The sequence below is a fragment of the Bidens hawaiensis genome, unplaced genomic scaffold (genome assembly GCF_021521415.1).
Source record: "Bidens hawaiensis isolate Kalapana, Puna unplaced genomic scaffold, B.hawaiensis_p1.1 tig00021613_1, whole genome shotgun sequence".
NCBI lineage: Eukaryota > Viridiplantae > Streptophyta > Magnoliopsida > Asterales > Asteraceae > Bidens > Bidens hawaiensis.
Window position 1 is genome coordinate 365,022 of NW_027493361.1, and position 23,028 is coordinate 388,049.

General features: G+C 39.0%; 1 protein-coding gene across 1 annotated transcript; it reads left to right on the plus strand.

Moving 5' to 3' along the window:
* Positions 1-11,557: 11,557 nt before the first annotated feature.
* On the plus strand, positions 11,558-17,129 carry LOC143563910 (uncharacterized). Its single transcript, XM_077051338.1, has 3 exons — positions 11,558-12,069; positions 16,598-16,661; positions 17,106-17,129. Exons 1-3 carry the CDS (start codon positions 11,558-11,560, stop codon positions 17,127-17,129), a joined length of 600 nt encoding a protein of 199 aa, XP_076907453.1.
* Positions 17,130-23,028: the final 5,899 nt, after the last annotated feature.

Below are 23,028 nucleotides of genomic sequence, written 5' to 3' on the forward strand. Positions count from 1 at the left end.
AACAATGGAGAAGGGCCATCCCGAAAGCCCAAGATGAGGATCATGATGCCTTTCAAAAGTTTCAATATGCCCTCCATGAACATAGAAACTCCACAACCTATGGAGGAAGACGAACCTGAAGAGGAAGAGGAACCCATGGAGGAGGAAGAACCAATAGACGAGGAGAATTCCGATCCCGAGGAAGAGGAAGATGTTGAGGACCCGGTGGAAGAGTCAGAGGAAGAGATGGAAGAAGAGCATCCAGAGAACCTGAACGAAATATCAAGCCCGATGAATGGATCACTCACTTCCAATAATGCAAGTTATGGTTCTGTGGACCCGTATGTCCAGTACTTGGAGAAACTAAGGATCCAAACTTCGTCAAGCTTCCCACCCTTTCAAGGAGAAATTCCTTCGATTCAAGAACAAGCCGACGAGATCCGTGAACAAAACCAAGTTGCCAAGACCTACCTCTATCTTTCATCAGACATGGACTATGTTCCGTATCCGGAGCCACGGAACCATTACGAGATGGTAACACTGGGTTATCGCGACCCACCTCCGCAGTACGGATATCCCAACATAGTCCCGCAGTCGTACGAAGAACATCTGGATCGTGCATTGCATGAGACCGACGACTGGAGGAAGAAGGTAGATGAGAAAGAGAAGGAAAAGAAGAAAGTTGGAAAATCAATCCTTCGTAAATGCAACAAACTAACGAAGGTTTTGAAGAAGTTCTTGAAGGACTGAAGACGTGGAGTTTGATGTGAAGACTTTTTATGTGTAAAACTAGTGTTGTGTGATATGTGTATGAATAAAAGAACATTTGAAACGTTCTTGTGTAATGATAGGACTAGCTATATATATCGTGGAAACGATATATATATATATATATATATATATATATATATATATATATATATATGTATTGTAAAATATATATATCCTTTGGATATATATATATATATAATGTGTAATAAATAAAATATGTGTTTGAAAGAAACGTTGTTAAATTTTTCAGACTAATTGAAAAGAGATAAAAAGAAAATGTCTGAACAAAGCAATAATAACGAGAATGCTCGTAGAGAGAGAGAGATAAAAGCCAAGGGGAAAGGCCCCGAAAATGAGAGAGAGGAAGATATTCCCGAGAAATACATGAACAAAATCCAAAAGATGATAAAAGATGCCGTGAGGGAAGAATCTATGAATAGATCTCATTCTAGGCAATCTCGAAATTCTCAATCTGTTAACCCTTCTAAACCCGTTAAATCCCTTCCTAATCCCTCTCAAGTTGAAGAGAGTGTGCATGAGTCTAACTCCGACGGCGGAGTTAGACGTGAGTTCAAGAAACTCAAGATAAGCGGTTGTTCATTTAAGGATTTCAAGTACTATGGACCGAAAGAGTTCCATGGTGATAAGGGAGCCATTTCAACCGTGAGGTGGCTCGAGGAAATGGAAACTATTGTTATCACGAGTAAGTGTTCTGAGATCGAGAAAATTCAGTATTCAGCCCTTATGTTCAAGGGTGAAGTGTTGGAATGGTGGAATGCTCTGTTGATGAGCAAAGGAAGAGATGTAATGTATGGTATGAGTTGGGAAGATTTTAAAGCCTTGTTGATGGCTAAGTTCTGTCCTATGCATGAGACCGATCAGATTCAAACGAAATTTTTGAATCTCAAGGTCGTTGGGACAAACCTCCGCGAATACAATACTAAATTCCATGAGTATTGTCGCCTTGTTCCCCAGCTGGTTCACCCTGAATCCAGTAAAGTCACGCGATATATTTGGGGACTTCCGCGGGAAATCCGCGACATGGTAAGGTCTCACCTACCACAAACCGCCGACTCTGCAATGGAATTAGCCGGTTATCTACTGGGCGGCTTGATTCGTAACAAAGAAGAAGACAAGAAGGTTACGACATCAACAACCCAAGGAAGGACGAGTGGAGGAAACAATGAATTCAAGGGTAAGGGCATGAACCAAAGTCGATTTAATTCAAACGCCCCACAATGCAAGACTTGTAGGAAGTATCACAAAGGACGTTGCAACTTTGCCCCGCCTCCTAAGGTGTGTGAATCTTGCAATCGCACTGGTCATGATGCTGCGGATTGCTGGAAGAAGAGAATGACTTGTTTTAACTGCAAGGAAATGGGCCATTTAAGTTTCGAGTGCCCAAAGAACAAGCCTGCTGCTGGTGGTGCAGGTGGAAGTGGCAAGGACAAAAAGGGAAATGCTCGAGTCTTTGTACTCGACACAAAAAGGGCCGCTGATGTGCCAGAGACCATCACTTGTAGGTTTCTAGTCAACGACACCTATGCTAGAGTTTTATTTGATTCTGGTGCCAACTTGAGTTTTATAGATTATAATTTTTGTAGTCTATTAAACAAACCATTAACTAAATTAGATAAAACTCTAAGCGTCGAGACTGCTAGCGGTGAAATCATTAAAATCTCTGAAGCTCTTGAAATCGGAAAAATCTTTCTAGCTGGTTATTCGTTACATATTTGTTTGTTACCCATGAGTCTGTCCGGTTTTGATATTGTACTTGGTATGGATTGGTTATCCGATAACCATGCCCGTATTATCTGCAATAGCAAAACTGTTGAACTTCAAGCCCCCGATAAACAAACGATTCGAATTGAAGGGGAAAACGATGCTGGCCAAGTTAGCATAATCTCTATGATTAGGGCCAACAAATGTTAAATCAAGGATGCCTTGAATTCATGGCCTATGTCACTAAAGAGTCTAAGCCAAAAGAAATCAAAGACGTTCCTATCGTTTCCGAATTTTCTGACGTCTTTCCTGATGAACTCCCTGGTATTCCTCCCGATCGTGAAGTAGAGTTTAGGATCGATCTAATTCCCGGTACTGCTCCGATCGCGAAATCTCCGTATCGCTTAGAGCCAACCGAGATGAAGAAGTTAAAGAAACAACTCGATGAACTCCTTGAACAAGGTTTCATTCGACCGAGTTCGTCGCCTTGGGGAGCACCAATTCTATTCGTCAAGAAGAAAGATGGTTCCATGAGGATGTGTATTGACTATCGTACGTTAAACAAAGTCACAATCAAAAATCGATATCCACACCCTCGTATTGACGATCTTTTCGACCAACTTCAAGGTGTTAGCTTCTTTTCAAAAATCGATCTCCGTTCCGGCTATCACCAACTTAAAGTCCAATCCGAAGATATCCCAAAGACTGCTTTCCGAACAAGGTATGGACATTATGAGTTCACGGTTATGCCGTTTGGACCTACTAATGCTCCGGCCGCATTCATGGATATGATGAACCGTATTTGCAAGCCTTACTTGGATAAATTCGATATCGTATTCATCGACGACATACTTATTTATTCTAAGTCAAAGGCCAATCATGAAATCCACCTTCGTACTTTGCTTGAAATTCTTAGAAACGAGAAGTTGTACGCCAAGTTCTCGAAATGCGAGTTCTGGTTGCACGAGGTGCAATTTCTTGGTCACATTATCAATGTTAACGGTATTCAAGTGGACCCCACTAAGATTGAAGCTATCTCTAAGTGGGAGTTCCCAAAGTCGCCAACTGAGATCCGAAGTATCTTAGGATTGGCCGGCTACTACCGTAGGTTCATCGAAAATTTCTCAAGAATCGTCATTCCCTTAACCTCGTTAACTCGTAAATACATCAAGTATGAATGGGGAACGAAGCAACAAGAGGTGTTCGACATACTCAAGCAAAAACATACCTAAGCACCGATACTGGCTCTGCCAGAAGATACTGAAGATTTTGTAGTCTTTAGTGACGCGTCCCACTCCGGTTTGGGATGCGTACTAATGCAACGCAAGAAGGTAATTGCTTACGCCTCTCGTCAATTGAAAGTACACGAAAAGAATTACACGACTCACGATCTATAGTTAGGCGCCATAATCTTTGCACTTAAGATTTGGAGGCACTATCTCTATGGAGTACAATTTACTGTGTACACTGATCATAAGAGTTTGAAACACATCTTTGTTCAAAAAGAGCTCAACATGCGCCAACGGCGATGGTGGAGACTCTTAACGACTATGATTGTGAGATTATGTATCATGAAGGCAAGGCCAACGTCGTGGCCGATGCCTTAAGTCGCAAAGAGCATGAAAAACCCAAAAGGGTTCGAGCTTTGCACCTAGAACTTCAAATTGATCTCTTTGAGCAAATCAAGTCCGCGCAAATGCAAGCAATCAATGAAAATCAGATCTCTGATGAAAAACGCAATGGCACCATTAACTCGCTAGTCAAGGGTGACGATGGTATCCTAAGACTCGGTAATAGGATCTGGGTACCAATCGTTGGAGGTGTGCGTGAGAAATCTTGAATGAAGCTCACAAGTCGAAGTACACGATGCATCCCGAAAGTGATAAGATGTACCACAACCTAAAAGCGAACTATTGGTGGAACGGGATGAAAAGAGATGTCGCTTCGCATGTTGCGAAATGTTTGACTTGTTTGAAAGTCAAGGCCAAACATCAAAGGCCTTCGGGATTGCTACAGCAACTCGAACTACCCGTATGGAAGTGGGAGTTAATTACTATGGACTTTATTACAAAACTCCCGAAGACGACTCGACAACATAATGCTATATGGGTAATCGTGGATCGTTTAACGAAATCTGCACACTTTATACCCATCAATGAGTCATACTCTATGGATAGATTAGCGCGTATCTATGTAAACACCATTGTTGCTTTGCATGGAGTACCGTTGTCTATACTTTCTGATCGAGACAGTCATTTTACGTCTCATTTCTGGAAAATCTTCCAACAAGCTCTCGGTACAAAGTTGAACCTTAGCACTGCCTATCATCCTCAAACTGATGGGCAAAGCGAAAGGACGATTCAAACGTTGGAAGATATGTTTTGCGCTTGCGTGATTGATTTAGGTGGAAGTTGGGATGGCCACTTACCCCTAATGGAATTCTCATATGATAATAGTTATCACGCAAGTATTCAAACCGCACCGTTCGAGGCGTTATATGGTCGAAAGTGTAGAACGCCCGTGTGTTGGTCTGAAACCGGAGATTATAAATTGTCTGGACCCGAGATAGTCCAAGAAAATACCGACAAAGTTATTCAAATCCGAGAACGACTTAAGACGGTACGTGATCGTCAAAAAAGTTACGCCGATATCCGTCGTAAACCTTTAGAATTCAATGTCGGTGACAAAGTGTTATTAAAAGTCTCGCCTTGGAAAGGCATCCTTCGCTTCGAAAAGAAAGGAAAATTAAGTCCTCGATTCGTTGGACCTTTTGAGGTACTCGAACGAATCGGCACTGTTGCATACCGATTGCGACTGCCTAAGGAAATGCAAGGGATACATGATGTATTCCATGTTTCGAATCTGCGTAAGGTTTGACCGATGAATCGTTGGCTATGCCATTAAAAGACGTTGAAATAAATGAGAACTTAAAATTCGTAGAACGTCCAATACAAATTGAAGATTCGAAAACAAAGAAGTTAAAAAAAAGAACATTGAAAATTGTAAAGGTAAAATGGGACTCGTGTAGAGGGCCCGAATATACTTGGGAACTCGAATCGAAAATGATAAAGAAATACCCCCACTTGTTCGAGTAAAGCAATCTCGAGGACGAGATTTGTTTCAAGGTGGGGAGGATGTAACAACAGGAAACTTTCGAGTTCAAAGTAACAACTTTCCAAAGTCTAGGGACTAAAATTGCCAAATTCCAAAGTTGAGGGTTTAATTTGAAAATTCTTATTTCCTGACCCATCGCGCTACGCGATGAGTCAGAGGAGAGCCCAATCGCGTATCGCGATGGGGTACCTGACACAACGTGACACGTGGCACATGGTGGCACTGGTTATATCCACGTGTTACCACGTGGCAACACTGATGCCACGTGTAGCCGTGCCTGCCACGTGTCAACACTTGGCAGGTCTATGCTGTGAGTCAGCAGAACTATATCGCGATACGCGATAGGTCTGCTGAGGATCCTATCGCGTATCGCGATAGGGACCGATTTCAAGCCTATAAATAGCAAGTCCGGGATTTCATTTTCTCACATCCAAATTCAGTATTCCACTCTCTCTCTAACATCTCTCTAAGTCCCGACAATCATATAAACGATTTGCCTCGATAAGCGTGCCCCGATCTCTTGTTTGTGTACACCGTTTCCTTGAAGTTTGTGCCACCCTCCACCCTCAATCATCAAGAAGGCGTTTTTATGGCAATAAGTCCCGAAAGACGTGCCGACGTGTGTTGAAGTTTGCATATCAAAAGTTGATCGAGAAAAGTAAAGAGGCATCGGAGTGCTGCTCAATTCTCTATGGTTTCTATACGCCACTTAAGGCTAGGCGTAATATCGAATTCAATGTAATTTAATATTATATTCAAGGCTTAAGCCTTAAGTCGAGGATATACTCGATACCTCGATAAAAGAAAAGAAAAGAAGACATAACAAAGAAATGATTAAAAGATTGATTATGAATATTACTAAATACGTATATATGTGTGTAAGTATATATGTAAATATTCTTTGTTATGAAAAATTATCTAATGAATAAAGAGGATTCTTCAATAATAAAAGAAAAAGAATACGTTTCTTGGAGAAGAAGAAATGTCGGGTTTCTGTATAAACTAAAGGTTTATAATTTATTGTTAAACTAGAGGTTTTTAAGTAAACAAAGAATTGAACTAAAGGTTCAATCGAGGATTGAGATATAAGACTAAAGGTCTTAAGCCAAATCGTGTATCCGACTAACAAATATTTATACTCGTACTATAGGTGCGAGATAAAGAAAGGGAAAGACCCTTGGACGGTGAGCGAAGCCGATCCTAAAGAGACAAGGTGAATACGCCCCCCAAACTTTTATTATTTAAAATGAGTCAAACTTGTTATTTGAAATTGTTTACAAGGAACTATGTGTTCCTAAAACCGTTATGAATAAGGGTATAAACCTAGCCCTCAGGCTATGGTATACGTATGTCTGGATCCTTACATAGGTGGTACTATGCGATGTATGGGCATGATCGCACCACCCTTGGTCGTAGGACGCTCTCCTGCAGGGAGTACGACCTTATGTGTATATTTACGGGTACTTAACTAAGTCAAACGCTGCGGTGTTTGCTGAGGTGACCTAGCGTAGAGGCTCAAATTTATAATGTGTTATTTGACTTTGTTATTCCTAAGCCACGTTGGGCCGAGGCAGGCGTAGTATCGAGGGGTAATAAAGTAAAAGAGTTATTTTTGCGTCAGCGTGTTCACCAGCATTCGTTGCTGACGTATTTTATTACATTTTGCAGGTGAACAAAGTTAGAGCTTGGAAATGATGAAGTACTAATATCCGATGGCTAGGATTCTTTTTGGTATAAGTTTAATATGGTGGTTTGTAATTATAAAACAAATAATCTTTTGTTAACAACTCTAAACGGGTATTTTATAATTCCCGCCTTTTGAATGTATATATAAATGTTACATTTTCGATCCTTAAAGTTGTATGAGACTTCCGCAAACTAACGCAACTCTGATTTATTTACAAACACGATACCAAGTTATGGGTCGCACTCCTAGGCCCTGGAAGGTGGTGTGACACCAGTTAAACCATTACATTCTTAATATAAAACCCGAATTAACGGTGGTTCGTGGCTAAATTCGGAAAAATTCTAAATGTTTATATTTTATTTTATTTTTATATATATTGTTGGAACATTATCATTCGTAGTGGTTCACGAGATTCTCCAACTATCCATACTTTTGTCTCGTTAATTCGTTATTTAGTTGGGAAAGTTAAAATGTCATGGAACGCTCATGGGCCGTCCAACTATTTCGCTTTGATAATTCGTTATTTAGTTGGTATAGTTAAAATGTCATGGAACGCTCATGGGTCGTCCAACTCAATCGCTTTTATGATTCGTTAATTAGTTGGGCCATTTAAACTGCTATGGAAAGCTCATGGGAGGCCAACACACAAAATATGTTTCGTTAGTTGATTGTAAACCTCATCTCCTCATCTAGTTATCTCATATTGATTACATTATTTGCGTCAACTCATAAACATTTACATAACTTACCCATTATCTTAAAAAATATTTGTCTTTGTTCCTCGTAGAATGTGTTCTCTAAGAAACCATCATCGTCATCAACGTCGTTTTGGTTCTCATGACCACCAATTGGCTGCTAGGATCACCAAAGAATTTGTTGCTGCTATGCCTACTATCATGACTCAGATCCAAAGCCTCAACTCGAATGGTTCTGCTACATCCGCTGCTCTAAACAACATTTAATTCAAGAACTTCTTGAGTGCTAAACCTACTTAGTTCTATGGTGAGGAGAATGCCACTACACTCCTTCAATGGTTCGAGAAAATAGAGAACTTATTCATCCATTGTGACTGCCCGGACACCAAACAGACTAAGTTGTCCTCGAGTGTCTTCGAAGATCGAACTCTCACTTGGTGGAATTCTCTTAAAGCTAACCAAGGAACTGAGTTGGATATGGCCATGCCTTGGGAAGAACTCGAAAAGGCCATGATGAAAGAATGTTGCCCCGAACATTAATTTCAAAGGCTTGAGACTGAATTTTGGGAACTCAAGCAAATTGGCGGTGATAACTCTACCTACTCCAATCGTTTTCTGGAACTCAGCCGGATCGTACCTCACCTTGTAACCCCCATCTCCTGCGGCATTCGGAAATACATTCGCCACTTACCAACGATCTTCCGTTATGCGGTGGTTAGTCGTGACCCTCTCTCCATCGGTGAGGCTATGGACCTAGCTACTTCCCTCATCGATGATCATGTTAGGGATGAAACCTTGTCCTGAAAGGACTCTAAGCCTACCATTGACAAGACCTAAACCGAATCTTTAATTGATGCTAAAGGCGAACCTAAACCCGCTCAAAACAACAATACCGCTCACTGCTACAACAAAAACAACAACAATAGCAACACACATAAAGCCAACCATCAAAATTATGTCGTCAACCAATCCAATCAACAACCTCATCAAAACCTAAATGCCTCAAACAAGAGACCCTACACCGGACCTCACCCATTGTGCTCCAAAGGTAACTGCCATCATCATGCCCAATCCCCATGCCGTCTTTGCACCCAATGCAATCGTTACTGTCACCTTGCTAGCAATTGTCGTATGCCGCCGGGCGCGCAAACCGTCCCACAATGGTCTACGCCGTATGATCCTAGACCCGCTACCACACCATATGCTCAAACCGATATACCTACCACTCGTGCTTGCTACAACTGTGGGGACCCTAACTATCTCCGCAATATGTGACCTAAGCTTGCCCATGCTCATCAAGCCCAAGTTGTGCCTACACCCTACGTCAACCCATGCTCACCAAGTCCAAGTTATACCCGCGCCTTACTACACTACCGAAGCTTATCAAGTTCAAACCTATTGATTCATGATGCATGTAGCTTGTAAAATATAAGAGGATTGGATATTTAGCTTTTGCACAAGATCGTGTTTTAAATTTATAAAAGTGATTTCTACTAAGACTAAACACACACAAAATAAGCAAGTGTACCTATCGTATATGTAGAATAGTATTGGTAAGAATCAAGTATCTATCCGTGGACACAAATGTTTCTAACAATGAATCGTCGTTTTACTTTAATCGGAGGTTTTAATCATATTAGGGTTGATTTTTGAACTTTTCATAAAATATAAATACTTATATATAATATATACGTGACCAAGACGAGAAGTTCTAAGCAAGTAGTTCAGTTATATGAAGGTTACCATCTAAGATCAAGTATCCACTCCATTATTCCTTGATGATTATTAAATAAACACGTGATAAACTTGCCGTAATAACATATGATAAAATAGCCCCTCATTTCTAAGTGAGCATATCCTATGACATAAAAGAAAGTAGCATGCGCATTTTAAAGTCAACCCTTTCATAATGTCATGCTACCACGAGAATGTCAATTTGAGTTAGCAAGTAGTTTAGTAAAGTAGAAAGATTAGGATCGACTTCGATTTCTCAAATACCAATTCTAACAAATCTGGGTGATTATAGTTTAGTCACATAACCTCCCCTTGGTTGATTTAAGTAGGTTATAATTACACATTCCTTTAACATATGATTTCTTTAACTAACATGATAACCTAAGCAATCGTGTTAACGATGTTATTTCAGAATTACCAAAACTAGAGAAATAGATCATAACTTATATCTCATCATTTATAAGTACAATATAAGGATCCATGTTTTGATAATTTATCAAAGTATTTCTATCTTTCAAGAACATGAATCGATCATGAATGATTGTCAATATAATTGTCAATCACCAACTTTGAATTGTTGAATTAAGATGGTGAAACATTTCTCATCAAAAGATAATTGCAAGATAACCATGAACTTTACTAAACTAAATCACATGTTTAATATAATCATCAAGTAAATAAAATCTTCTTCATAGATTTTAGATGGTAAATGGAGTTTAGCTCATAATGAACATCGTTATGAATATTAAAAGAGATGATAATAACAAACACATGATTAAACTAAAACAATCTAACCAAATTTGGATGAACCTCCCTTCTTAATGATGGTGATGGATTATGATGATGTTGATGATGATGGATGATGATGGTAACCTCCAAGCCTTCAAACTCCTCACAAGATCTTCAATATGAGTGTTAGTGTGTGTTTTTATAAGTGAAAAACCATATAGAACTCTCTTCAAGGCACACTCGATCAATGCAACATGAGCCACTATTTATAGGCAGTATGGAGGATGAAGCACGGCCCCGTACTTAGGTAGGCACGCCCCCGTGCTTTTATTGACATGTGCTATAATTTTTTTGTCTTTTTGTTAAGGGTTACCACAACCGCATGGTCAAGAGGCACGGCCCCGTGCTTCTGTTCTCAGTATTTGTCTTTTCTTGTAGATTTTTGTCTTTTCTTGTGTCTAAAAGCATGGGGGCGTCTTTCTTGAGGCATGGGGCTTTCTTGCTTTTCTTGTGTTTTTTTCCGTTTTTCTTCGTGTTTTCACTTGTTTCTTCGTTTAGGGCTTGGTTTTACCTGAAATTGAATTTTTTTATGATAAGTAGCCTTCTGTGCTATGTTATTTGATACAAGTTGCAGTTTTTAGAGATTATTTGATGCTAAAAAGATGTATAAATTTATGTACATCACCTATCAACCCCAAGTTCCTCAAGGTTTTTCACCTCAAGCCTATGTTCCCCAAGTTCCTCAACTTATGTATGCTCCAGCTCCACCAATCTAGTGTCCTGCTATCCAATCCCCTCCATTAAATCAAGTTGTCAAGCACCTCAAGATTCTAATGGACGTGCTCTTATGATGAATGTTAAGCAAGATCAAAGCTCCAACGACGTTGTGAATGGTATGTTCCTTATTAATAATCATTTTGCTTCGGTGTTACTTGATATGGGTGCCGATAAGAGTTTTATTTCATTGGATTTTGCATATATTATTGCTAAGCCTTGGGATAAGTTATCTAAGTGTTTCTCCATTGAAGTAGCCAATGGTAACTCTATTGTTATTGATTTGGTAATTCGGGATTGTATCATAACTCTTAATTAATTCAAGTTACGTATTGATCTTATTCATATGCAAATGGGTAGTTTCAACATTATTGTTGGAATGGATTGGCTCACTCTAAATCATGCTGAAGTCGTATGCTTCAAGAAAGTTCTTCGAATACCTATAAAAAATGGTCGCATCCTTAATGTTTTCAGTAAAACATCTACTTCAAAGCTTAATCTCATGTCGTGTTTTCAAGCTCAACGTTATTTGTGTAAGAAGTATGTTGCGTTCATAGCTCTCGTGATGGAGAAAGAGCATAAAGAAAAGAAGATATATGATATCCCGGTTGTGCGTGGTTTTCCCGACGTCTTTCCTGGTGACATTTCCGGACTTCCTCTTAATCTCCAAGTCGAATTTCGTATTGATCTTGTACATGGAGCTAATCCCATAGCTAAAGCACTTTACCGTCTTACATCATCCGAAATGCAAGAGCTTTTGAGCCAACTACAAGAACTCTCGAACAAGGGTTTTTTGGCCCAAGTACGCCCCCCTCGGGGCACACCTGTTTTGTTTGTGAATAAGAAATATGGTTCTCTCCACATGTGCATTGATTATCGAGAACTCAACATACTTACCGTCAAGAACCGTTATCTTCTTCCTCACATCGATGATCTTTTCGATCAACTACAAGGAGTCGCATGCTTCTCGAAGATCGATCTCCGTTCGGGCTATCATCAACTTTGAGTTATTGAAGATGACATCCCTAAGACCTCATTTCCTACTCGTTACAGGCATTACGAATTTCGTGTTATGCCTTTTGAGCTAACCAATGCACCTGTGATTTTCATGGATCTTATGAACCACGTGTGTAATTGTTTTCATCGATAATATTTTGATTTACTCAAAATCCGAAAATGATCAGAAAGAGCACCTTCATGCCATTCTTGACCTCCTTCAGAAGGAACAGTTGTACGTCATGTTTTCTAAGTGCGAGTTTTGGCTTAAAGAAGTTAAATTCTTGGTATATATTGTCAACGACAAAGGTATCCATCTCGATCCCGCAAAGATTGAAGCCGTTAAATATTGGAAAACACCGACTTCACCCACTGAAGTCCGATCTTTCTCGGGTTGGTGGAATATTACCGTAGTTTTATTCGGAACTTTTCAAAAATTGCATTGCCCCTCACCGCTTTAACACACAAGGGTAAACTCTATATGTGAGGGGTCAAAGCAAGAAGAAGCCTTGCAAAATTTAGAGGACATGCTTTGCAATTATCCTATTCTTTCTCTTCCTGAAGGAAATGAAAACTTCATTGTCTTATGTGATGCTTCAAACCATGGCCTCGGTTGTGTCCTCATGCAATGAGACAAGGTTATCGTATATGCTTCGAGACAACTCAAGCTTCACGAAAGAATTATACGACACACGATCTTGAACTTGGTGCCGTTGCATTTGCCATAAAGATTTGGAGGCACTATCTCTATGGTACCAAATGCGTAGTGTTTACTGACCATAAGAGTCTCCAACACATCTTTGTTAAAAAAAATCAACATGAGACAACGCCTATGGGCCGAGTTTCTTAGCGACTATGAATGCAAAATTCATTACCATCCCAATAAAGCGAATGTCGTGGCCGACGCTCTCAGACGAAAGAAACAAGTCAAATCCATTCTTCTTACTTGTGTTCTTGTTCAAACCTCGAAAAGCGTATTCTTGACGCCCAATATGAACTTGTCACCGAAGGAAATATGTACGAAGAGATTTCGTGTGGTGCGGAGACTCAATTAGAATCTAAGACTAATGGTTTACTCTACTTCCTTAATCGTTTGGGGATTCCCGATCGAGACAATCTTCGACATTCATTATGGACGAATCTCATAAGTCACGATATTATATTCATCTTTGTGCGGATAAAATGTATACTGATCTTCGTTCCATCTATTGGTGGCCCGAAATGAAGAAAGACATCGCTCTTTATGTCTCGGAATGTCTCAACTGCTCTAAAATAAAAGTCGAGCATCATCGACCCTTTTGTTTACTCGAGCAACCTCCGGTTCCCGAGTGGAAGTGGGAAGATATTGCTATCGACTTATTACTAAGCTCTTTTCGACTGGTAAGAAACATGATAGTATTTGGGTGATCATCAATCATTTGACTAAATCTTCTCATTTCATACCCATCAAAAAAACGTATTATGTTGATTAGTTAGGGCGAATTTATGCGGAGAAGATTGTTTGCAATCATGGAAGTACGTTAACTATTATTTTTGACTGAGATGGTCGATTTACTTATTTCTTTTGGAAATCTCTCCAATCAGCTTTGGGAACTCATTTGGATCTTAGTACTGCCTATCATCCATAATCCGATGGTCAATCCGAGCGTACGATTCAAACTCTAGAAGAAATTCTTTGCTTTTGTGTCCTCGACTTTGGGGGCAATTGGGATACTCACTTACTGCTCATCGAATTCTCGTATAACAATAGTTTTCATTCAAGCATTGGTATTGCACCTTTTCAAGCCCTTTATGGTCGTAAATGTCATTCTCCGAGTTGTTGGAACGAAGCGGAGAATCTCAAATCACTGGTCTAGAATTAGTTCAAGAAACAACCGACCATATTGCTCAAATTGGTCAAAATCTTCTTGCCGCCTCATTGTCGCCAAAAGATTTATGCGAATAAGATAAGGAAACCTTTTGAATTCAATATTGGTGAATGAGTTCTACTCAAAGTGTCCTCGTGGAAGGGAGTGATTAGATTTGGAAAGAAAGGAAACCTAGCTCCGCGATTTTTTGGTCCTTTTGAAATTCTCGATAGACTCAAACTCCCTCTCGAACTCTCAAATATTCATCCGATGTTTCATGTGTCGAACCTTAAGAAGTGTCTTACCGAGGGTAATCTCCACATACCCCTCGATGAAGTTTGTATCGATAAGACCATGCATTTGGTTGAAAAACCCATTAAAATCATGGACCATAAGGACAAAGTCACCAAACGAAGCTGCATACCCTTGGTTAAAGTTCGTTGGGAATCTAAACAAGCCGCAGAGTTTACTTGGGAGCATGAAGATCAAATGAAACTGAAGTATCCTTATCTTTTCTCTATGATTAATTCTCTAAATTCGGGACGAAATTCCTAAAAGTAGGGGATACTGAAACATTTCGGCCTTTTCGTTTTCTTATATTTTTAGCCGTTACCCGACTCGTTCCGTATTCGGGTAATTCAATCAATAAAGTCTCTCATTATTTAAGATTAATTTTCTTTTATTTATTTAATTATTGTTATAACTATGTAAAATGTGCAAAACAACCCAGCTTAGTTAACTTTAAACCAGTTGCGTATCCAACTCAAATACCAGGGACCAATTAGCAAAAAAAGGAAAATATTATATCATCCTCTTAAACCCTCTACCCATCTCCATCTACCCCCCCCCCCCCTCCCACCCCCACAATTTATTGTTCCAAAATTCTCGTAAAAAATTGCAAAATTGATCTTGCCAAATCATTTACTTACCTTAATCGCATCCTACCGACGTCCTAATTGTAGAAAACATTAACGAATTGACAGCTATATCAACTAATTTAGAACCACGATTAAGCAAGGTATTGATTCACTATAAATAAACAATCAAACACAATTAAACTTACCCACATTATCCTCACACCAGCGCCACTCTAAACCCTATTCCAATTGCACCCTAGCCGCAGCGTAAGATCAAGTATAGTTAGTGTTTTGAAGCCGTGAGCCCTAGAACCCGTGCACGTTCAATTCGTTACTGATTCTGGTAATTGAAACATGAATTCTGGTCATTTTTATTCTATCAATAATAACCCTAAACTAATTTTAATTAACAACAATCAAAGGTGCTGATTTCCAATCCTAGGATCATGTTTAGAGGTTTAGAGAACATGAACTGGGTATTGTTAAATATTTTCATTTTTACCATTTTCACAGGTTAGGCACTTGCCCTAGTGGCAGGTGCATTTGTTATAACTCCTTGAACTGGCATGGGCCGGGTTCGAGTCCCCCTGGCCTGTTTTTTATCTTTTATTTTTTTAATATGTTTTGTCAACTTTAATAACTAATAACTGGTTATAATCATTGAATAAACGTTGGTTTTAAGAAACCAAAACATCCAGCTTGTTGTTTTCTTGTCGTTGGACATTTTCTACATTTTAATATGTGTATATATTTATCTATATTATCTATAAAACATATAATATGGATATAATGGTAACTGACACTTTTCCGGTTAGACGCCGGATATTAAATGCATTCTAAGTTTCCGGCAATGTCTAACCTTCACTCCGTTCAAGTCTCCGGTCAAATTGAATGCGACATCCGTTACAGCTTATTTCATCTTTTCTAACGCTGATTGAATGCTTTAATGGACACTTCAATTGAATGCTAAACCGCTTAAGTGCCTCTTCATGATCTTAAAATTGGGATATTTTGTGAACCCAAAGCAAATCCTAAATTCTCAAATTCAGACGGTGAGGCGTAAAGCGGCCCTTGTAGTCTCCGTAACATCTGTGGTTGAATTTAAAGTTTTAAACTGAGTTCTGGTCTTCTGATATCAATTCTAAGCTATGGCTTCTTCGATTACAGGTATTAGACTTCTTCAATTTGTTACTTCATTAGTCGAAGATTCTTATAGAATTATGGTTTGTTATCATGTTGTGGTTTTGTAATTTTTTTGTTCTATTGGTTAGTGATATATGATTGGGTATCAATTTGAGTTTTCTTTTTTACGTATATGTAATTTGGGCTTGAATTAAATGTATACTTTGTTGATATCTTACCATTTCATGCTTTCGATTGAAGGTGAATTTAATTCAAATTTGTTGTTTCTATGAAGTTGAAACAAGCAAATACATGAACATGTGGGACTGATTCAGAATTGATTCAATGAAAAAGATGTATACGACCGGACATTGTTATTATCCATGAAGTAAGGTTAGAGATGACATGGAAGCCTTATTTTGGAGTTGCCCTTTCTCTAGGAGCACAAGGGTTGCATTAGGTACGTAGTCATGTTTAAGCATCTATGTTTATCAACTCTTAAAATTTAAAATGGTGTATTTGTTCTTAGAAACCATAATTTATCTAACCATGTTTGTTTCTAATTTGCAGGTGGAAGAGTTTTGACCTTTTTCCACCGGTTTTAACTGTTCATATGCTTGCAGGTCACGCAAAGGTACGTAGTACGCTTTCATTATTTTATATATTGCAATAATATACAATTCATTGTTAGATTGCCATTTTTTCTTTTACAAATATATATATACATATAAATCGATGGATTTTGTTTATCAAACTAAATCCTATCTGCAAGCATTGTTTGATAACTTATGTCTTGAATCCAATTTAGTTACATACCTTGATGCAAAGAAATGGCCCGAACCCCGAACGATAATGCATTTTTTTATTACAAGATGGACTTTATGTTTCTCTATAATTTGTCAAATATATGTTTATTGTTGTTTTCTTAACCACTTCAATTTTTATAGGCTCTTTTGTTCATACTATACTCAAATCCTAAGTTCGATTCACATCGATTCAGATATTGACGAGAGAATATATGTTCGTAAGTATACAAAAAGAACTGGATTATTACTTGGTTATTTGGTATTCGGTTCAGGTTTCGGCTATTCGGTACAATTAGTTTGGTTTGGATGTTTAATCGTTTTAATGAATTTAGCTATTCTAAATTAAAATAAAAAACCGAATAAGCCAACCCGAATAAATCGACTAAACCGACAAAGCATCGTTATTATGATTTTGTTTAGATTAAATTATTTATAAGAAGAGGGGTGTTTGTTATTTGGTTATAAGAAGTATCAATCAAAACCAAAAAAGATCAAATTCCGATTTTTATTCGATTATTTGGTTCATGATTATAACAGTAATCGAATTACCATTTATGCATAAATAACTGACTGTCACACCCCATTCTCGGGTCTGGGCGTGCGACCAACAGTTGGTATCGTTTTTTTGTAAATAAATCAGAGTTGCGGATTAAAGTGGAAAATATATTTACGTGGATTAAAATAATATTATTTACATTAACAAAACACAGGATTAAATAGTTCCCGACTAGAGTTTACAAAAGATAACTTGTTTAATACAAATCACTATTGAAGTTTAACATTTAACAAAAATGATCTGAGCCATCAGATCGCCTAGATGTCAACTTCGGTTCTTCAAGCGGCTAACTTCATTACATGTAAAATAGTTTGAATAAAATATTTTATTTACTTAATTACCCCTCGAGACATAACTTAGGTTTCGGCCCATCGTGGCTTAGGAATAATAATGTTAAAACATAAACGCAAATATAAACTTAAGCTCTACTCGAAACCGCTCAGCAAACACCGCAGCGATCGAGATTACTTAGCTACCATCAGTATACAAATGGTTACGCCCTCTCGGACATAACTTAGGTCCGGCCCATCGTGGCGGACGCATATAACCAGGTGTGGCGCGGTGTGCCCGGCCACCGTCTACCACATATGTAAGGATACAAACAAACGTACACGACAGCCTGAAAGGCCAGCGATTACTTTTGTTCATAATGATTTAGAGATATGTAATATCATGTAATCAATTTGACTCGCTAAGACAAGTTATAAAAGTTGGGCTTTTTCACCTTTTAAAGGATCGGCTTCACTTCACTGATCGGTCTTTCTTTAGCTATCTCGGACCTATAGTACGAGTATAACCATTTGTTAATACTAGATCTTCAATCTAGCTTAAGACCATTAGTCTCTTTTGTATAATCTTTACCTCGATTATATTTTCTTTATGAACTTTAGTCAAAATACTTTTCTTTCTTTTACAAGTTTAAATTTTTAGTTTTACTTGTTTACTTTTCTTAAATACTACGTTTATTCTTCTAGAAGAAAGGTATACTTTATTTCTTTTACTTATTATCTAAGAAACTTAAATAATAATAATAATAACAAAGAGTTACTTTTACTTTCATATTTCTTATTTCATATTTTACTTTGTTATATTTCCTTTATTTATTTATTTCTCGAGGTATCGAGTATACCCTCGACTAAGGTCTAACCTCGTTAATATTATATTGTTATTTTATTGTAGCATTATCCCTACCTTGGTTGGCTTTTTTTATTCTTAGACTCTCAGGCAGCACCTCGACTCTTGCACACTTTCCAAGAATCTTGATCAACACTTCCTTTGCACGCAAAACGATGTTCGCTGATCATCAATTCTCCTTTGGTACGCACTTCGAGGTGAGTGTCGGGTCGCTTCTTAATGGCACGTACTTCAATGTGACATCATCGGTATGTGGCACAAACTTCAAGGTAACATCGATTTTAGGCACGGGTTATGAGAAGAGTCGGCACGCTTATCGAGTAGAGAGAGAATGGGTTTTCTAGAAAGAGAAAGTGTTGTGAATTGGTGTGAGGATGGAATAAGGGCTGGTTGCCCTTACTTATAGGCTGAGTTCAGTAACGCGTTGTGATACCCGATGGTCTAAGGGAAGCCCGTCGCGTATCGCGACTAGGCTTGATGAGTCACGATGTAGCTTTGCCACGTAGCTGACGCAGTGCCATGTGGGGACACGTGGCCGGGCACGTGTCTGTTGTCAAACCACGTCCCCGCGATGACGTTATGGTTTGGGCGTCGCGTATCGCGTTCGGTCAGAAAATCAGATTTTTCATTTTGGTCCTTATACTTTGGAAACTTGGTATTTTTATCCAATATTTTTCATAATGTTACATCCTTCCCACCTTGAAATGAATCTCGTCCGCGAGATTCGCTTCTTAGAACAAGTGAGAGTACTCTTTCTTCTTTTTGAATTCTAATTCCCAAGTGTAATCGGGGCCTCTTCTTGAGTCCCACATTACAATGACCAATTTTAGAGTTCGTCTCTTAAGTTTCTTTGTTTTTGAATATTCAATTTGTAAAGGTCGTTCTACAAACTTAAGGTTTTCGTTTATTTCAACATCTTTTAAAAGCATCGGCAAAGATTCGTCGGCTAGACATTTACGCAGATTAGAGACGTAGAATACATCATGTATCCCTTTCATTTCTTCGGGTAGTCGTAGACGGTAAGCGACAGTACCAATTCGTTCGAGTACTTCGAATAGTCCTACGAAATGTGAACATAGTTTTCCTTTTTTACCGAAGTGAACAACGCCCTTCCAAGGCGGAACTTTCAATAAGACTCTATCGCCTACATTGAACTCTAACGATTTACGATGGACATTGTCATAACTCTTTTGTCGGTCTCGCGCCGTCTTAAGTCATTCACGAATTTGTAACACTTTGTCAGTGGTTTCTTGGACTATCTCGGGTCCAGATAATTCATTATCTTCGTTTTCAGACCAGCATACCGGCGTTCTACATTTTCGGTCGTATAACGCTTCGAATGGTGCGGCTTGAATACTCGTGTGATAACTATTGTTATATGAAAATTCCATTAGGGGAAGATGGTCATCCCAACTTCCGTCGAAGTCAATCACACAAGCGCAGAGCATATCTTCAAGCATTTGAATTATTCTTTCGCTTTGCCCATCTTTTTGAGGATGATAGGTAGTGCTAAGGTTCAACTTGGTTCCTAACGCTTGTTGGAAGCTTTTCCAGAAATGAGATGTAAATCGACTGTCTCGATCAGAGATGATAGACAGAGGCACTCAATACAAAGCAATGATGTTGTTCACATAGATTCGTGCTAATAAATCCATCGAATATGTGTCGTTGATAGGTATGAAATGTGCAGACTTGGTTAAACTATCGACAATGACCCAAATCGCATTATGTTGATGAGTGGTTTTCGGGAGTTTTGTGATGAAGTCCATAATTATCATTTCCCACTTCCAAACCGGAAGTTCAAGTTGCTGAAGCAATCCCAAGGGCTTTTGACGCTCAGCCTTGACTTTCAAACACGTTAAACATTTTGCAACATGCAAAGCGATGTTCTTTTTTATTCTGTTCCACCAGTAGTTTGGCTTAAGGTTTTGGTACACTTTATCACTACTGGGGTGCATCATGTACTTGGACTTGTGAGATTCTCTTAAGATCTTTTCTCATAGATCTCCAACGATCGGTACCCAAAATCCTGTTTCCAAGTATAAGTATACCATAGTCACCTTTGACTAGCGAGTCAATGGTGTCGTTACGTTTCTCGTCGAAGATCTTGTTTTCTTCGATAGCTTGGAGTTGGACTAATCGAATTTGCTCGACTAGATCTACTTGGAGTTCTAATCGTAAAGCTCGTACTCTTTTTGGCTTCTCATGTTCTTTACGACTTAGGGTATCAGCTACAACGTTAGCCTTCCCTTCGTGATAGACGATTTCACAGACGTAATCATTCAATGTTTCCATCCAGCGTCTTTGACGCATGTTGAGTTCTTTTCATTCAAAAATATGCTTCAGACTTTTGTGATCGGTGTACACGATAAATTTAACTCCATTGAGATAGTGCCTCCATATCTTTAAGGCAATGATTACGGCATCTAACTCTAGATCATGAGTTATGTAATTCTATTCATGTACCTTGAGTTGACGAGAGGCGTAATCGATTATTTTCTTTCGTTGCATTAGTACGTAACCCAAACCGGAATGGGTCGCGTCACTAAAGACAACAAAGTCCTTGGTACCTTCTGGCAAGGCCAATATAGGTGCATTGGTGAGTTTTTGTTTAAGTATATCTAACGCCTCTTGTTGTTTGGTCCCCATTCATATTTGATATTCTTTCGAGTTAACGAGGTTAGAGGAACGGCTATTCGGGAGAAATTTTCAACGAATCTATGATAGTAGCCGGCCAAACCTAAGAAACTTCGGATCTCGGTTGGTGATTTTGGAATCTCCCACTTTGAGATAGCTTCAATCTTAGTAGGATCGACTTGAATTCCATTCATGTTTATAATGTGACCAAGAAATTGTACTTCGTGAAGCCAAAAATCACATTTCGAGAACTTGGAATACAACTTCTCGGTTCTAAGTAATTCAAGTAAGATTCGGAGATGCGAAACATGATCTTCCTTTGACTTAGAGTAAATAAGTATGCCGTCGATTAATACGATAACAAATTTATCTAAGTAAAGTTTACAAATAGGATTCATCATGTCCATTAACGTGGTTGGGGCACTAGTGAGACCAAACGGCATGACCGTGAACTCATAATGTCCATACCTTGTTCGGAACGCGGTTTTCGGGATATCTTCGGATTGGACTTTGAGTTGGTGATAACCAGAACGCAGATCAATCTTAAAGAAGTAGCTTGTGCCTTGAAGTTGGTCAAACAGATCGTCGATTCGAGTCAATGGGTATCGGTGTTTTATGGTTACATTGTTTAAGGCTCGGTAGTTGATACACATTCGATTGATCCATACTTCCTTTTTACGAAGAGAATCGGCGCTCCCCACGGTGATGAACTTGGACGAATGAAACCTTTCTCCAGTAGTTCGTCTAATTCCTTCTTCAACTCCTTCATCTCAATTGGCGCTAGTCGGTACGGAGCTTTGGCATTGGAACAGTTCGGGAATGAGGTCTATTCTAAATTCAACTTCTCGATCAGGAAGAATTCTGGGCAGTTCGTCGGGAAAGACATCAGAGAATTCGGAGACAATAGCCACGTCCTTTATCTCCTTTGGTTTAGATTCTTCGGTGACGTAGGCCACGAATGCTAAGCATCCTTGAATTAAACATTTATTAGCCCTAATCATGGAGATGTTAACTTGGCCAGCGTCATTGTCCCCTTTAATTTGAATGGTTGGTTTATCAGGGGCTCGAAGTTCAACGGTTTTGCTATTGAAAATGATACGAGCATGATTATTGGATAACCAGTCCATACCAAGTACTATATCAAAACCAGCAAGAGTCATGGTCAACAATTGAATAGGTAATACATAACTAGCAAATAAGATTTTTCCGTTTTCTAAGGCTTCGGAGATTCTAACAATTTCGCCACTAGCGGTCTCGACGCTTAAAGATTTATTTAATTTCTTTAAAGGTTCGTTTAATAAACTACAAAAGTTATAATCTATAAAACTTAAATTGGCACTTGAATCAAACAAAACTCTAGCATACGTGTCTTTAACTAGGAACGTACCTGTGATGGTTTCCGGCATGTCGGCCGCTTTCTTGGTGTCTAGAACGAAGATTCTTGTTTTTCCTTTTCTTGTTTCATTCTTTTGTCCACTTCCACCCGCACCACTAGCAGGGGGCTTGTTCTTGGGGCACTCAAATCTAAGGTGTCCCATCTCCTTTCGATTGTAGCAAGTCATTATTTTCGTCGAGCAATCGGTCGTTGCATGACCGGGTTTGTGACATGAATCACACACAGTTGTCGCAGACGTAGCGAAATGGCATCGGCCTTTGTGGTACTTCTTGGAAATTTTTGCATTGGGTGTAGTTGGAGTTGGATCCAGCTTTTCATAGCTCCACACCCTTTCCCTTAAATCAGGCACCTCCGGTTTTCTTGTGGTCGTTTGATGGCACCACCTTCTTGTCCTCTTCCTTGTTACGAATTAAACCGTTCATTAAGTATCCAGCCAATTCCATGGTGGAATCAACGATTTGAGGCAAGTGAG

Bases quoted from the DNA above. Each gene is read 5' to 3' on its own strand.
- LOC143563910 (XM_077051338.1), top strand. From the start codon at position 11,558: ATGGGTAGTTTCAACATTATTGTTGGAATGGATTGGCTCACTCTAAAT. The intron at 12,070-16,597 runs GTGCATTGATTA...TCTAATTTGCAG, and splicing joins AAATATGGTTCTCTCCACAT to GTGGAAGAGTTTTGACCTTT. The intron at 16,662-17,105 runs GTACGTAGTACG...TATTCGGTTCAG, and splicing joins TGCTTGCAGGTCACGCAAAG to GTTTCGGCTATTCGGTACAA.